The sequence below is a fragment of the Gavia stellata genome, chromosome 7 (genome assembly GCF_030936135.1).
Source record: "Gavia stellata isolate bGavSte3 chromosome 7, bGavSte3.hap2, whole genome shotgun sequence".
Classification (NCBI taxonomy): domain Eukaryota; kingdom Metazoa; phylum Chordata; class Aves; order Gaviiformes; family Gaviidae; genus Gavia; species Gavia stellata.
The window spans coordinates 11925245-11942971 of NC_082600.1; the positions used below are offsets into that span (position 1 = coordinate 11925245).

At 41.0% G+C, this 17727-nt stretch overlaps 1 protein-coding gene across 1 annotated transcript in view; it reads right to left on the reverse strand.

Moving 5' to 3' along the window:
• KIF26A (kinesin family member 26A) overlaps window positions 1–17727 on the reverse strand; it is a 107474-nt gene that overhangs the window by 60718 nt on the left and 29029 nt on the right. Inside the window, 1 exon segment of the mRNA XM_059819394.1 lies at window positions 8389–8889. Coding sequence (XP_059675377.1) covers window positions 8389–8889 — 501 coding nt within the window.

Below are 17727 nucleotides of genomic sequence, written 5' to 3' on the forward strand. Positions count from 1 at the left end.
GCAGTCCTAGTCCTGCATCTCAAGATGGTGGTAGTGGAGTAAGGGAAATGACAGAGCCAAGCAAGTAAATGGTCAAGGGGATGGAGCAGCTGCATTAGAAGGATTGATGAAAGAGGCTGGGACTCTGGTTTGCAGAGGGGAAGGCTGAGGGGGATCTGACTGAGGTTTACGAAGTCATGGAGGTGGTAGCTAAACTGAAAGAAAGTGAGTACTTCTTTGCACTGGGATAGTGAACTTGTGGAACCTGCTGACACAGGAGACTGTGGAGGCAGAGTGTCAGCAGGGTCAGAGAGGGATTAGATAAATTCCTGGACAGCAGGTCCATAAACAGATACCAAAGGGAACGGACAGGGATGTGTCCCTGAGACCTCCCCAACTGTGTGTGATGGGGAGTATGAGCACACTGCAGAAAGCAGCCAGGCTCCATGGCTCTCCCTAAACACCATTTCCAGCTCTGCTGCTGGAGACAGCCCTGGGCTCGGTGGGCTGCAGCTCAGAGCCAGTAGGATATTTCTGATGTTCTTATCATTCCCATACAATCTTTTCACTAGAGTCTTCCTTAGCTTAACTAGTAACAGGAGGTTGCGCTATTCCCATAGGCCCCCATGTGTACTTCAGAGTCATCAAGAGAGGTTGGTGAGACTCAACAGGATGTCTACACAGCTACTCTGCATGGACCAACTAAACCCAGACCCTTCCCAAGCCAGGCATCACAAGGGCCACTCTCCCCTTCTTCATCCTTCCACTGCCATCTACCCCCCTACAACAGCCAACTGTCTTGCCCAACTTTACCACCGTGACTTTTGAGAAGCAGAAGGGAGAGGTTCTGAATGGTAGATCCGATCCATTATCTTTGCCTAACAACACCAAAAACACAGCAATGGGCTCCTGCCTATGGCACCTTTCAAATGCTTCTTTCAACTAAGGTATCAGAAAAGAACAAACTCATCCAGTTTTGAGATAGTGGCAGCTATGCAAACCCAGAGGAATTAATTCATAAGCACTTGGGCACCAAACAAAAGTAATAACTATAATGATAGGTCAACTCTGGAAAATGCCTAACTACAACATCAGTTTGTATAATAATTTATATGGACTCACTTGCCTAGAAGTGTTTCACATTTCAATCTTACAAGTCCTACTTTCAGATTCAAAGCAAACCTGTAATTATTGATCCTTCGTTACACTGAGAAATTACCTCATCGTAGTTTTAAAGTTCTATTTATAAGTCTAATAATCTCATCATTGATTACAGTGACTGTATTCTAATTATAAATCCATTATCTCCTCAACAATGAAATAAAATCAATAATGCACATAAATGGGAAAAAAGGAATTTAAATGCATACATTAATGTCATTTCAAGTAGCACTATTTTATGCACCATCTCTAACAAAACTGTGTCACATCATTAGCAATAATGTGAAAAATCTTTTTCAATTAACGGAGCTGATTTGATGCTATGTTCAGTAAAGTGGCAATCCATTCCATTAAATGCACACATATGAAATGCTTGAAACATCTATGAACTCTATCTATACATCATAAATTCTCTCCCAAGTGCTTAAAGAGAAAAGTAGATACATTTTCTATTGATGCGTTTTAGACCTCCTTTCAGAAGCTACCACCCAGGGCATTTCAGTGATTCTAGTTGCAAGTAACAAAGAGCACCAATATTTGCCACACGCTCAGACGCTCATGGCACAAAACAACGGGAGATGCTTTTGGCAATGCTCACGCTGTGCACAGCTTGACTACCTGGAGCCCCACGACTGCAACATGCTGTTATTCCAGTACACAGCTTATGGAGCAAATGTTAAATTCAAAGTGCTTTCCAAAAAATGTATGATGTTGCATCCTATTTTACACAAGCAGGACGACTGGGCAATCCCCACTTGCATCCAGCTGTGCAAATCAGTTCCTTCCATGTGGTATACAGAGACCACTGCAAAAGATTTTCTCTCCACCAGCCTGCATATGACTAAGGTCTGAGCTCAGCCTGAATTTATCTGGTTTCTCTGCTACCTTAACCTCTGAAACCAAAGGGCATTATTCACCTGCAGCCCACCCTTAACAACATAGCCAGTGCAGAGCAACAGTAGCCTTATAAAAGCACTTCTACATGAGCTATATAGAGTCTTTCTCAAATGTTGGATGACACTTAGTATGAGCCTTTCTTGCAAGGTGATTTCTAACGCTGGGGTGGCGTGGGATGCATTGATTAACAACCAGTTCAGTGGCGAGTTCATAATACAGCACATGCACAGTATAAATGGACCAGCAGGGAGCAAAAGAAGTTGAAAGTGAACCGAGTGAACAGAAAAGACCATCCCAAAGAAACTACTTCAAAGGTGACAGTACAAAATTTAAATATTTTGGGTAAAAAAAGGATGGGATGTTTTATCTTAGTGTAGATTATGATACACTTGCTGGATGAGAGAATGACCTGTGGGCCAAAGGTAAATCCTGTGGATTATCATTTGCACATAATCTCTAAGGCCTGCTTGTCTTAAATCTATCCCGGATGAGTACAGGTGAAGTCTGGGCCAACATTCATTATTGCTTGTTGACTTCAATTGTCAACAAAGGCGAGTACAGGCTTGTTTCCCTGTGAGAGCTGTAGTAACAACTGCTTAGCCTAGAGGGGTGAAGGATCAAAAGAACTGTTCTCAGGTGGTAATTTGAGACACAAGAGGGTCTGAGTCCTGAGAATAGTTACCCTGTCCCACACTGTAAAACCAACAGTATAGCAGAAGTGTCAAATACACAATATAAAGAGAAGCAGTCCACACCCTCGCCTAAGAAAATGTTCATTTCCATCTTGTAGCCAATACCCTTTCCATCAACATTTTTCCTAAGTCACTCTGATACCTGGGGAATCTTTAAAAAGTAACCTCATTTTCACCTTCAGCATCCTATGCTGGGAGCAATCTAGAAAAAAAGAGCATGAAGTCCTTGGCAACTACACAAAACAGAGGGCTATGCTTTTATCTGGGTGTTTAAGGCTGAATTTCCAACCCACATTTCCTAAACTGGTCTGCTACCTGGCTGCTGGCACAGGGTCTCACTGACTCGGAACACAAGGTGCAGGTAACAGCATCGTCCTCACACGTCACACCCCTCCCTCTGCATTCACTAAGGCAGCAAAGTGCAATGCAAGTCAATACTGCCCAGCCGAGATGCAACAGTCTCAGAAGTCTTTTCGATGGGGGCTATAAATTGGGTTAGCATGAGAAAAGCATTTAGTAACTTGGATCAAAAGGTTTCCTTCTGCTGTTCAGACTTGTTACGGAGAGTGACCAACACTAGCTTTGAAGAATTTTTTTTTTTTTGCCACCCCTTTTCCTTTATGTACTTCCCCTACAAAAGCAGTAGCACCAACACCATGAAAGCTAAAGGGAAAACAGAAAAGCCTCTATGCAACCCCAGCCCCACCACCTGTCTGGGGTTTGCTGTTACCTTCTGCAGAGCCAAGATGTTATATATAGAGTCTGAGAAATGTCCCAAAGCTCAAAGTCATCCAGATGGCTCACAGACAAGATTTATGGCCAAAGCACTGTATTTTAATTGTTTCGTTACAAAATATATTTCACGCATTGTATTAATAAAAGGTCACTGAGAAAGCTATCAAGAAGGATTTTAAAAATTAATTTAAAAATCCATTTGGTATGACATTTATCAAAGTAAAAAACTAAATGCTGGGAAGTAAATCTTGTCATTCTTCTGTTTTCCACAGTCAGCTTTTTATTGCATCTTCTAAGCAAAATGTAAGTCATCCTCACTATAAGCAAACAAAGAGGATTTAAGGGAAGTCAACAGAGGCTGAACTACCCTTAGATGAATCCATCTCGTTTACATTAGAGTAAGCAGGAGACTTATTCCTAAGAACTGCAGGAAAGCCTGAATTGTGACTAAAATAACTTTCAGAGATTTTTCACATAAAATAAATGAACATAACTCATCTATAACTTCAGAGTATATACACCCATTTACACATGCTACGGGTGAACCTCGCTGAATCTCACTGCATCAGGCCATAAACTTACACCTAACTTTAAATTTGTGAATACTCTCCAGGACATACATTGGTCTATTGATAAATTTACAGTTTTACATACACATGCTTTAAAAGTTTTACTTAAGTCACTTTCAGATTTCCAATTTCCTAATGGTGCATTTTTTAATATATTTTTAGAGCAACCTAGAAACTGGTAAAGATTCAAGAAGCCACAACATTCTGCCTTATACACAGTACCATTTGTATATGTTCAAATTAGAAATATAGTGTGGCAAGGATTTCATTTTGCATAAGATGAAAGAAAAAGCAATTTGCAAAACAATCTCTATTTCACTGTGATGTCTTTATAGCACATGGCATGGCTACTTTACTGCTTTTATGCAGTACATAACACTGCATACTAATAACACAGCCAATTGAAAGCATACAGTAAGACCTCTTCTTTCCACAATACACAGTACATGCAGATACTTCTAATTGGTGTACAAGGTATTTTCAGGGGTTTTAATTTTCTACCTCTCAGTCAGATCCCAACACATCTAGGAAGCCTAAACTCCCCTTGCTTCTCTGCTTCTCTGTTAAACTGAGTGGCAATGTTGAGCGCTGCTAATGTGTTTTTTCATTTGAGTAGTAACCTTATATTCACTTGTCAGGTCTCGAATTAAAAACATCAATATTAACCTATTTATTAATTAAAGTTGTCAGTTGTCCACTACAAATCAGCTGTCTTACCCAGAGTTATACCAGCTTCCTCCCCTCCACAGTGCTCGCTGGCTGGTCAGACCACTTGTCACTGCTACTGGTGATTATTTTTTGTAATTTTTCACAACAGGCCACCCAGGTAAAGCAGCTGATTACATCTTCACCTTTTGCACCTTGGTTGCAATCCCAGTCTTCCCTGCCCTGGACCTTCCTCTGGATCCTTAATTACTGTTCCTCTTCACGGCTCCTGAAGCCCACCGTTATTATTTTGGTTTGAGCAGCACCCACACTATGCCTCAAAGACACATTCCTGTTCAAAAAATTTATAATGTATATAATGGATTTTCACACTTGAACTCCAAACATGTATTAAAAATTTACAATGTCCTGCACTTCTGACCCCCAACATTCAGCCCACAAGTGTTTTCACAACCATAAGTGACATTACACGATAATACATGCGAGTTTGGGGAGGGAGACGAGAAGAGCAGAAATCAATTCATTTTTTTTCTCTCTGCAGACAATTCCACTACCACCACTATTAAAACTAACCATAAATAAACAAACATGGAACCTGGAGAAATGTCTGTAGGTATAAGGTGTCTGGAGGTTTGGCAGCCATACGCCAGGGTGTACGTTCAGCCCTGCAAGGCACTGGGCACACGGCACCCCGCGTTGGCCACCCGCACAAGGGTTCGCTCCTGTCACTCACCCGGGCTCTGCGACAGGCATCTTGGGCGAACAAGCCAAGCCAAGCCAGACATCCAAGAGATGAAAAGGACAAAGCACCTGTTGGAGGTGCCTGGTGCTCTCCCGCAACTATAAAGGAAGCCTCGGTAATTAGGCTTAGTAAATTAGTAAACACCTGTCTTTTTGGCAGCTAAAAATAGTTGAGACAAACCCCAGCCTTTATCTGTGTCTGTCTTCCCATCTAGAAAACTAATCACGTTCACTTTGAATGGAGCACCAAGTTAAATCACTGAGACGTAAAGCGCTTGGATAACAGCTTCCTACCAGGGAGTTTAGCACTTGTTTCAAGAACAACCCTTTGGTAAGAAAACAAGACAAAATTAGAGATTCTGAGTGAAACAGGGGTTATTTACAGAGGGGTCAAAAATAACTTGCATCACTGCTGAGAGCGTAAACTCCCAGGGGAAGGGACCATCTTTTTCTTCTGCATTTGTGTGGTATCTTGCCTAGATGAGGGCTGTAGATTCCAAGATGCAGACACATTACACATAATAAATAATACATTCAATGCTGTCCTTTCTACTGCAATTCTTCTTGCTCCAGAATTCCTCCAGCCAAACCAGCTTCGCCCCACGAGAAGATGGGAAAGGTTACTAAAGACGAACATCTCAAAAAAGTAGGCATATCCACAGCCCCCTCCTGGGTTAATCTTAAACCTAAACCCTGTCTCCTACTTCAGGAAAGAATAAACAAAGAAAATAAAATAAAAATCAAATAAATAAATAAATAAATAAATCTTTTCTAATGGGAAAGGAAGTTCAGACTTGACAATCAATAGAGGTCAGGGAATCCCAGGCTTTGCAAAATTGTAAGATGAGGTGAGATGAGCACTGGACAAGAACATCCTGCAACAGATGCTGTCCTAGGCAAGGGCTAGACTAGTTGTTTCCTGAAATCCCTCCAATCCTATTTCCTCTGACACCTGTGATTCCTCTGGGGAAAAGCCTATGGGAAGCACTTTCTGCCTCACCCACCCAAATAGCTTCATCAGACACAAGGCCCTTCATAACACAAAAGGCAGTACGAGAATTCAGACAGACACAGAAAGCACAAGCTGAGCTGAGATGCACCACAGTCATTTGATAAACAAAAACTGATGAACAGTCATTAAATGAACAAAAAAACTTAAAAAAAAAAAAGGAGAGAAAACAACTGAAGCCTAGCTTCTCTCCAAAAAACTGCTTCTAAATCTAAACTGTCCTTGCAGATGACTGGATCACATCCAAGCAGCCTCCAACACTCACAGTCTAACAGTGTTTGTCCTTTCATTAAAGGTCACTGTTTTCCAGGCTACTGAGTTTCTTTGCACATTTCTAGATCACACTTAAGCTCTGTTGCATTATACACATTTTTCCTTCACAGGGGTTAAATGAGGCAACTCAGTTTTATCTTAGAATAATGCAGTGGTTAGGGAAAACCACATCTATCAGTCAGCATGGTTAAGCAGGAAGAAATCTGGAGCTGGCTGTTAGTGAATTATTTAAAGACAAAAATAAGGGCAAACAAGGAATGAGCAGAGAAGTGGCTATATATTTAGTCTTCCAGAGAGTGCGGGCTTCCTAACCCTGTAGCTTTCCCATTTTTTTCTACATTTCTGTGACATACACAGAATTTAAAAGATAATTAAAAGCTAACATCATATGCCTTACACTGACAAAATTAAACCCTAATGCATGGAGCAGCATTTTAGAGAAAAGCACTCATAGCAGCAGTTCCTCCTAAACTATGAAGAGCTGAATGGGCCATTATCCCTTTTCTCAATGTAGAATCATCAGAGATGATTCAGTGGATTTAAATGGGGACCCCTCAGAGGTGGCTTGTGTGTCCATTAAAAAATTTCCATATGAGAGAGAAGTATAGGAGGGAGGAATCACGTCTCCAAGCCTCTTCTGGAAGGAAACACAACAGCCACCCTGTGAAAGTAATGTTATACAGCAGCACTCTTAAATATTTATCTCTGATGATCTTGGAGCTCAACCAGCTGAAGCTACCAAGCAATATCAGATAGTGTTTATATACAACAGCACATAGGCATTATGTTAAATTTAAGGCTGCCTCACACCAACAGACCCGGTCTTGCAAGATCTGCTACAACTTCTTTAAGTGTAAACCATGACTTCCGTTCGTACGCATTTCATCATTATTCACACTCCCCTGTTCACCACCATGGGAAAACGGTTTAGGAATAAATCTTAGTCAAAATCAGTCACTATATCCTTCTTCTTAGCTCGGTTCCACAGATAGTCACAAATCTGTAATGAACTTGCTTTTAAAGGCAACACGCACCTCTCTAAAGCTTTTTCATTTCCCACAAGAGTTCTTAAAATATACACAATACAGGAAATCAAGATCCATCCTTAAAAACCAAGTGCAATGACATTTACAGGCATGTGGCTCTGAAGCAACCTTCTGAACACCCTCCTTTACAGCGAACTGTTTTGCAGCACATCTAACCTGAAGATTAATGCTCTCCATCGTAGTCTATCAACAGCGTCTGCTGAACTGAACACAGTCTTAGAAGTTCAGCGCTAGACTTGAGGGTCAAGTTCATCTTTGATATAACCCCACGAAGCTCCCAGAGTTTCATGTGTGACAAACTTGGCCTTTTATGTTTTTCTAAAGGGGTCACCAGGTATGTGACAGCCAAATAACATCACCTGCATACACAAAGCTAAAATAGGTGCAGAAAAATATGAGGAAAGGATCTCACCATCCGAGCTAAGAAAGCAAATTCCTTGTGACATCTGACAGAACATCATTCAAAGCTCTTTTTCAGCTATTCAGCTCTTGAAACATGGCTTAGAATACCATTAGCCTCTAAGATAAATATGTATACATCTCAAATTTTATCTTTATCTCTCTGTTTATACACACACACACGTAAACAAAACTCAAGCATCTGAATTATCGCTACTTACTAGACAAGCCTGAGGCAGGAAACTGTTCACCCTGGAGATACTCCACATGCCCTCGAGGTACTGCTGAGCTTGGATGGTGACCGAGCTCAAAGCGCCGCTGAGACCGCTGGGGGCCACCGTGACTTGAACGCTGGAGTTCGGAAAACTGCCCGCGCCTTGAGACCATCCAAGTCCCTTCTTCCTCTCTGCCCCAGAGAAGAGATTCGGTGACTTCCCAGGCTGCCTGCTCACCTGCCCAGCAATGAGCGGCAGGTCTCTCTGGGAAGAGACGGTGACCATCCTGGGTACCATGCTGGTCACTGCCCCAGCGCTGGGCGGGAGGTCGGGCATCTCTGGGTAGCTGGCTTGATTGAGGGTGTGCATCATCTGAATGGCTTCCTGCTTCAGCTGATTCAAGTGAGTGGCACAAGTTTCGCATCTGCTCTCTCCTTCATTCCTGTTTTTCTGTAAATAGTCAGGCACTTGAAGCTTGTCAAAAATTAAAGCTGATAATCGTGGGTCCTAAACAAGGAGGGAAAGGAAGAAAAAACATATTGAGTTAAAACAACACAGAAAGATAAAAAGAAAGAAAAAGACAAAAGTTCTCTGTGATTTGCTCTTCACCCATGGAAGTACTTTAAATCTGTTCTGGTAACACTCAGCTTTTTTTCCCCCCAAATACCCTAAAAGACTTGCAGGTCACAGCAGATTAATAAACCATAAGTGAATTCAGTTGTGCGAAACCCAGCATGAAAATTATCATCAGAACAAAACAATGGAGCTGTGGTGTAGTTGATAACTACTCATTCTTCTAATTAACTCTCCTTTGGAGACATCTAACATGCCTATGTGTCCCATGCTCAGGAACAGCATTAGTTGAGATGCTGACCCTACAAATATCATAATGCGCTTCAAAGGTATACCACCACCCTAAACCCAGGAAATTTAGACTTTAGAGTATTTAAAAAAATAGTGTGTGACCTGGTAAATGTTTTGTTGTCTTCACCCTCAGAAATGATTAATCAAGTGGCATAAAAAACAGTTGACATGGTGCTGCCCACAGCTGGCTCCTCTGCTAGCAAGGACCGTTATTTCTGATCTTTGCAACCCAGATGGTCACAATATTCTCTTACGCTACAGTTGCTTTGATGAGAAATAGATTTGAGCCTACAGCCATGTGTGAAGGTGTGACAATGTGCACACTAAGAAGCTGATTTAAACGCAACACCTATTTTGTTTCCAGAGAGCAATTTTTCCTCCCCTCCCCCTTGCTAGTTCATTTTAAGGCTGCCCAGACATTTTAAACCCCAGCTTTGTGTTTCCAGTTCAGAGATAGAGTTACCTATCTCCTGAAACGCACAAACACCTTCCCATCCCAAGCCTGCTACTGTAAAGATTAGTCAAGAGATTAAATCCAGCCCTGTTGTAAACCTGCTATCAAGAGTAATGCCGTGCAGTAAAACTGACCCAACTTCACACACTCTCATTGAGCTCTCTAAACAATTAAGGTTTTAATGAAATCACAGCACAGCCAAAGGTTTATTTGTATAATTATTTTAAGTGAAAATATTTAATTTGCTTGTTAATAATGAGGGCACACAAAGCCAGTAAGTCAGCTATCCAGCATACGCTGGGAGTATCCCCAGATCAGTACTCATTTTTAAAAATTTATTACTTTATGCCAAGCTGCAATTGCTCTCCAGGAAATGAATGTCCTATTAGAAAACTAACTAATTCTGGTTTTAATTACAACACACATGAATAAAACTCTTTTAAGAAGTCTTGGCACTGGTACTTTGGCTTTGCTCATTATTCTCTTTCAACTGTGCTATTTCCCTTTGCTCTTAATTCAGAAAGTCCTAAAACACTGCTTAACTTCTGCAGCAGCAGCACAAAATTTATCTCATTTTCAGCTGCTGGACTACTCCTGCAATAGTATTTAATCTATCTCACAAGACACAGCACAGTGTTGATAGAAACTATTGTAAGTATATCTAGCATCACATCTTTCCGCAGCCAAAAGCCATTAACAAAAGTTACTTTTTCCGCAGTAATCTAAATTATTGTTTATTTACTGACTTAAAAAAAAAAAAAAGGTACTTCTCAGGCTAAGGAAAGCTATTCCTGCTGCTGACTGAACAATAAATTGCATTCACATTAGTGAACCAGTTTACAAAATCAAGTGAAAGACAGTTTCATTTTTGTCTCTTTTCTCTTTATTGATGTTTAGATCCTGGTAAAAATGCCTTTGAAGTTGCACCATTTGCTTACCCTCACGAGCAAGAAAATTCTTTCCCTCCAAACCTCCCAGAAGACGATAACACTAATTTAACAGACATTAGTCAGGAAAAAAAAGTAATTAATATTTTAGAAACTTTTTTCTAACCCTTCAGCAGAAAGTGCTATTGGTTAGACTTAAAAAACATAAAAAACTCAGCGCTGCGAGCACTGTTAAGCCTCCGGCAAAACAAAGGCCACGCAGTCTATCGCCCAAGAAAAACAAACAGCACGGCGCTCCGCAGAAACCCTTCCAAGGGAGAGCCCTCTGAGCAAATTCTTTCTGAGGCTGACACACAGCATCTATTCAAACCGCCCCAGAAAAGAGCACCCTCCAGCACCGGGTGCCCCATCCGCGGCCAGGCACATCCCTGGGCTCGCTCCTTTGATCCAAGTTGGGCACACAAGGAAGCACCTGCAGGCCCCGACTGCGTGAGCCTCATCTGGCAATGTTTAAAATTGCTATCAAATGTCAAAAGTTTCAAATAAGCAATTAAAGCGAATTACTAGGTGAAACAGGCTTCTTATTTAAAAGAAACGACTTCTTTTGATGTAAAGAAAATTAATGACCCCAATTCTAGCTCCATAAACACAGTTTACAGTGTAAGGCAGATCAGAGTCAGGCCCGTCTTGCAGTTACAAGGAAATCGAGTGGATGCCATATTAAAGGGGGGGCACCGAAAAAAAAAAAAATAATTTCTTTATTTAGAAAATTACACAGAGCAAACCATATAAGCACACGGTATGCCAAATTTAAACCTTCTAATTCACTTATAGTTTAAAAAAAAAAAAAAAAGCCATCTCATTTCCAGTGCTTGTATTTTGCCAAGCATTTACAAGGAACCTTTTAACCCACTCATCCAGCCTCTGTGATCCCCAGTTTGCATCTGTGGCCACCCTCCTCCAGCACCTCACCAAGGGCCCAGCTGTACCGTTAGATTACTTTTATTTTTCCACTCTGTGAGACAAAAACACCTGGCTAATGGTTGGGCGTGAAGGGCAGAGGAAACACAAGTTACTGTTAAAAACATTAACCATAACTTTAAAGTTAAGCCATCCCCATTAAAGAGGTTTTACTACCCAGTAACAATGCCTGGTCCCAGGGAGCCCCCACTTCGGCAGCTCACGCCCTAACAAGGCTGGGGTGGAAGTTACACTCTCATGTTTTACAGAGGGAAGAAATAAAACTTGAGTGACCAAATGCGTTAGGCACACACGTGGGAGGGGGGGAAGTGGTTAAAGCCATCCTTGTTACAGCTCCGCCGGCAGAAAGGCAAGACAGACAAAGATGGTGTGCAAGTCGCTGGAGGGGATCGGCACAAAAATTAAACATACAACACACAAGCCTCTATTCCAAACAGTGCTCCAACACCAATTTAGTCTGCTGTGCTACAAAGAAGATGACTCCTTTATTCCTGCGCAGTGTAAATAAACTATGCTGTCTTTGTCACACCTACTTTCAAATGCTGTTCTTACCTTCTGTACAAGCAGGATAAGCAAAATCCTGTGATGCTGTAACATTCACAGCTTCCCCTCCCACTACACAAACCAACCCCCTAATTTCAGTCTCAGCTTGTTAACTTTTGCATACAAATTTAAGATATTCAAACATCACAGACTGTTAGAAGGGTAAAATAAATGGTCCCAGTAGGGACAACTGCACTGGGGAGCCCAGCAGCACCCAGCGAGGTCAAGGCACGAGATAATTACGTGTACTTACATGAGGAAGAATTTTCTGAAACGCCTGAATTTACTACTGTTTTTCAGCAAGTGGTTCTTGCAGACACAAGCAAGCTTGCAAACTGCTGCTGGGAGATTAAACACACACGTGCAAATTGCCCACACGAGGAAGAGCACACAGACCTGGTCTGCAAGTCCTGCCAAGCCCAACCGGGCAGGATGGTAAACTTGGGAAACCAAGATTGTGCTCCCACTAGAACACACAGCAAACAGCCGTTTAGTTCAACACCAGCTGCATTTAGCCTGGAGTTTGCCTTCAGGCTTTATCTCTGAAACCAGGAGTAGGGAAAACGAGCTCAGATTTGAAAACACATCCAGCAACATGTAACAGAAAGAAAGAAACAGTCATTTCTATGATTCTATGATTTTAATTCACGCTTCCCTCTCTGATGTACACCTCTGCTGCTGCATTGCCTCCCTGTGAAATACAGCGAGGACCAAGCAGGGTTTCAGCTATGCAGATAACACCGATGGGCTGCATGCGGGGCACACAAACAAAACCCACATCTCACAACTGTAAAATACTACGGCTGGAAACCATTGCCCTGTAGACATACAGGGCATATGTAGACATACAGACGTACTCAAAGCAACTGGGATGTGGCCAAAGGCCAACAGCTCTGAAAAGCCCCTCTACAGCTTAGGCACCAAAATCATAGCCAAGTTTTCAAAAGCATGCAACACCAAATGACCTTGCTGGAGCTGAACTCTTTTGAAAACCTGAAGCAGCCTGTCAGTGATATTGCACTTTAAAAATCAGATTCTTTTGACATTTTAGCTCAATCTGTAATTTCCCAAGTATTTAAAGTTTGCAGTTAGATTGTTTAGTTAACAAGGAGTAATAGAGAGCTTTTCTATTGCAAAAGAGAAACAAAGATCAAGCTTTAAATCTTACCTGCAGCTACTGACTTGTAACTCCCAAACTAAGCAAGAGGAGAGGACGCAGAAAAGCATCTGGATTCTCACTTAAGAAGTCCCTCAAGTAATACCCACCCATCTGTAACCTAATCCTTTCAGCAAGGAACTATCCACAGAGTGCGAACAAACGATGACGAACAAATGATGAAAAGTCAAATTGCCAACAACAGTCCTCAGTAATTACCTGCAATTCTGCCTGGCACTAGTTTCTGCAACGCAAGTGTATCTGGAGCAGTATTCTGAATTAAATTAAATTCTTGATATAAAGAGAATTAAAAAGAAAGACAAAGAATCACTGAATGTCACACTGAAATACATACTTAAACACAGACCTAGGTAAACAACATTTTTAAAGGATGCTTTGGGAGAAAGGAATGTACTTTCCCAGTGCAAAAGAATCAATGTTAATGATTTTTTGTCTTAATTGTCTTTCCAGATTTCTGCCGCGCTGCTTACAAATTAGTTTTTATCTTACATGACATAGTGAAATATCCACTAATATCTTCTATATTGACAAATACTTTGTATGCTGATGCTTGCTTTCAACTATATAGCAGTCATTGTCAGAAGAAGAGAAGAAAAAGAAAACACCATACTCAGCAAAATCGGAGACTGCTCAATGTAATCAAGGAAAAAAACGGTGCTCATCGTTAATTTTTGTTTTTCTTAAAAGAAAAGTTTCCAAGTAGCTGACCATCTCAAGGGAGTGAAAATACGAGCTGTAAGTCTTCAAGTAACTCACGTTGTGAATTCATTCATTTGCTGACCTAATCTTATCAGAATATAAACAATCAAGGAAAAACAAACACACAAAGCTTTCACAAAAAACAGAATTCACCAGAAGTCCCCTCTCCTGAGGGTTAAGGGTATCTGGAACTTGCAGTGTAACTTTGCTGCCCTTGAGAACAGCCCTCTGAATAAGCAGGAGAGCAATCCACATTTCCAAAGTGAGCAAAATGCACATGCATTGAAAAACAAATAGATGCGTTTTTAAGGCTAAATTCCAGGCAGCCTCTCTACCTGAATGTCACACTACCTTTAGGCAGAAGACTAATTTCAGCCAACAGACTGTGGGCCTCCTCCCATGCTGTCCGCTAGCAGGATTTCTTCAAATCTCCAATCCCATTATTCTGTTTCTAACCACAACCTCCGGTACTGCACACAGACATATCCCACTGACTCTACCCAGCTGAGACTCAACACAACTTCTTTTCATCTTTGGCATCCCAAAGAGTTTGAAAAAAAATATCCAAGCACATTTTCTTACTTATAAATAAGTATACTGCATCTCTTTTAAAGAGTGCCCATCTTTCTAACAAAAGTCAAGCAATACGATAAATCTGCTAAAAAACGCACGACCCCACACTAAAAATGACTGCAGCGTGTTTAGTTATTCTGCAGCCTCCACTGAACTCTATTTATTTCCATTTCCTGCCCACTTTAATGTACTTCAGTGGCCCGCAGTAAAGTTAAAGCAATAGGTGTCTGTCATAAAGATGAATAGTGCTATTGGAATGCATAATACAGTGGAAAGAGGAAATGAGAGCAATCTGGTTTATTTACATCTCAGACTCCCATCAGCACCTCAACCCACGTCCCAGTGGTTTCAGCCGCCTTTCCTGTTATCTTGCTGTATAGTCCCCTGCAATGATTTGGCTTTTAACCTCTCAGAACCAGAGGGTATGAGCTGATCGCCCAGATTTGCGTGCAAGAGCTGGCGGAGTATTGGAGCGAACAGCTACGCAGTGTGTTTACTGCAAAGAAAACAAAATAAAGGTAGTGGTTGCGATTTAAAATAATTAAAAACACAAACAAAACAAAAGACCCCGAAGAGATCTGCTATCACAGTTAAATTTAGATCAACACACAGGAACCTGACTACTTCTGAAAAACAGTAATTACTGTATCACAAAATATTACTTTTAATCTCCTTTCTTTACGATCTAATTAAACAGATATTTTACTTGCCTTTGGAAAATGTTTTTCTTAATTTCATTCAATTTTAACATTTGGTGTATTCTATAAACTACACATGCAAACTAGTATGTAATTTTGTGCTTATTTTTAATAGTGTATGACTTCATTTAAAAATGATGACTTTTAATTTGCATGTTTATTGTTGGTTTTAAGTAATCCTTTAATTTTCCCTCTTGGGTCTGTGGCTTACTGTAACTTCACAATGCAAATGCAAAAAACACCATCTTCCAAAAGCCATTGTGTCTTTTTTTCTTTCTCTCTTCTTTTTCTTTTAAACCTTCATCAGAGTATTATCATTTTGAACAGCAGCAAGCGTTTGGGGAAATAGTTGCATACTCATCACTACACAATACTTTCGTGTCTGAAAAGCCTTTGTTTGACTATTACTTTCAGAAATTCAGACAAAAACTTTTGACAGAAATTAGACACTTTTATTTAAAAGATAAATAGCTTTCCATCCCTAATTATTTCTTCCTTGAAACCAGAAAGTAAATTTTGGTTAGCCTATGAGCATGGTAAATCATATTCTAGAAACTCTGCCTATTAGACTGCATAAAAAGTCACAACATCTCTTTCCTCTTAAAAGCAAACTGAGTGCTTACAAAAAGTTTTAGAATGACTACTCTGGAAGCCAATGCTCTCTGATACCTTCATCACATTGAATACTACCTACTCCATGCACACTTTGAGTTCAATCAGGCTGCTCAGATAATACCATAGCTCTGAATTTCAGCATAGGGATGAAAATCAGAAAGCAGCACCCACTAGACAGAAAACATGCTGCCTTGTCAAAATGCCTCAGAAACATCAACTCTCAATACCATTGTATTGGAAACAAAAGGATATTTCCACTATTACAGTTATTTAGGCAACAGCCCATGTCTTCAGAATGACAAATTGCAATGTGAGAATGCGCAATGACAAATGGCCTTGTGAGATGGACTCCTTCACTGATGAACTCGGGCTGGAGACCAGCAACCCAGCCCAGACAGCCCAGTGGACTAGGAGAGGAGTAATGCCCCAGATGAGATCTTCAGCATGTTTAAGTGATCGCAACTGCATTTGTCCCAGTAGAACCGTGCCCATTTGTATCAGACAGACCTTTAATGAGGGAGTTCAAGAACGTCTGGACACCAGCCGCAGTGAAAGCAACTCTGGCTTAGAAAAACTGGATAGGGAAAAAAGTGCTTGGAGCACGCAGGACATCTGTATACAAACCCTACAACTGTTTCAGTCCAGCCATCTGAATCCAATTAAAAGAACGCTCAGCCGCAGAAGTTAGGGAGTGAACACATTTTCCAAATGAACATCATTAGCATAATGTAGATTTAAAATCAGCTGTGAAAACCGGTGCTTGGCATTGGATCACACCCTCTTAGTGTCTCTTTCACTTGCTCATTTTATCAATTATTTGTTTGCTAAATGAATACTTGAGGACCGTACAGAAACGATTTAGCTTTCACAACCGAAGGGCTGCCCATTGTGCACTCCTCTTGCAAGCTACAAATTGCTGCCTATAGTGCACAGTTAGCACACCAGGCAGTCTGTCTCCAGAAACAAAGTGGATTACACTTACTCTTCATCTTAATTAAAGTGCCACTGCCTCAGTTTAACTGCTTCACCAAAAACCGACTTGTTGGCTGAAAAATCTTGGGTTTACAGCTAAATTTAAACAGTACTGTAGTGGGTTAGAGTTTTTCCTTTTTCTCCTTACTTGCACTTAATCAAGAAAAAAAGAAGAAAAAAAACCCTCTAAGCAGGGATGAAGAGAAAAGGAATGAAGTGTATTTCTAACTCCTCAACCGCAAACAGGCCACACACTGCCTGAAGAGTCTGCTCTAGTTTCTTTGCTTACTCGGTGGCACATGTGTGAGACACCACCTCCCTTTCCAATCTGTTCATCCCACGGCAGCTCTTTAAAATGGATTCTTGAGTGCCTTTTTTTAATCCCACTCTTCAGCAGAGGAATTTCAGCAAGTAAATTCACAAATTTGCCATCAGCTACCTGCTGGAAAGTGGGGTCCTGGCACCTCCAGTATCTCTGGATTTGAATGGAAGTAAGATCCATGGTTGTCCCTTGGTTTCAATTAAGATGCTGGTGCATAGAAGTAATTGACCGCATTCTGCCGGCCCCATCTTGCATTAGAAAGAAAAGATAAATATGCAGATCCTAAGGGACATCTGCAGGTTGGGGACATTGCCCAAAGAATCAAATGGTCCTCCTATGGAACCTCATTAGGGTGAAGTATGATCTCAGCCATATAAACGGCAGATGGAGACAGACCATTTGGAGAGTGTCTGTAGGACAAAAAGCAGTTTGGAAAACAAGAATGTTGTGGGAAATTCAAAGGAATGTGGTTCGCTTAGTTTAGAAGAGAGAAAACTGAGCAGCATCTTCCAGTACACAAAAAGGAGTTACAAAGAGACTGGTGACCTATTACTTTCCAT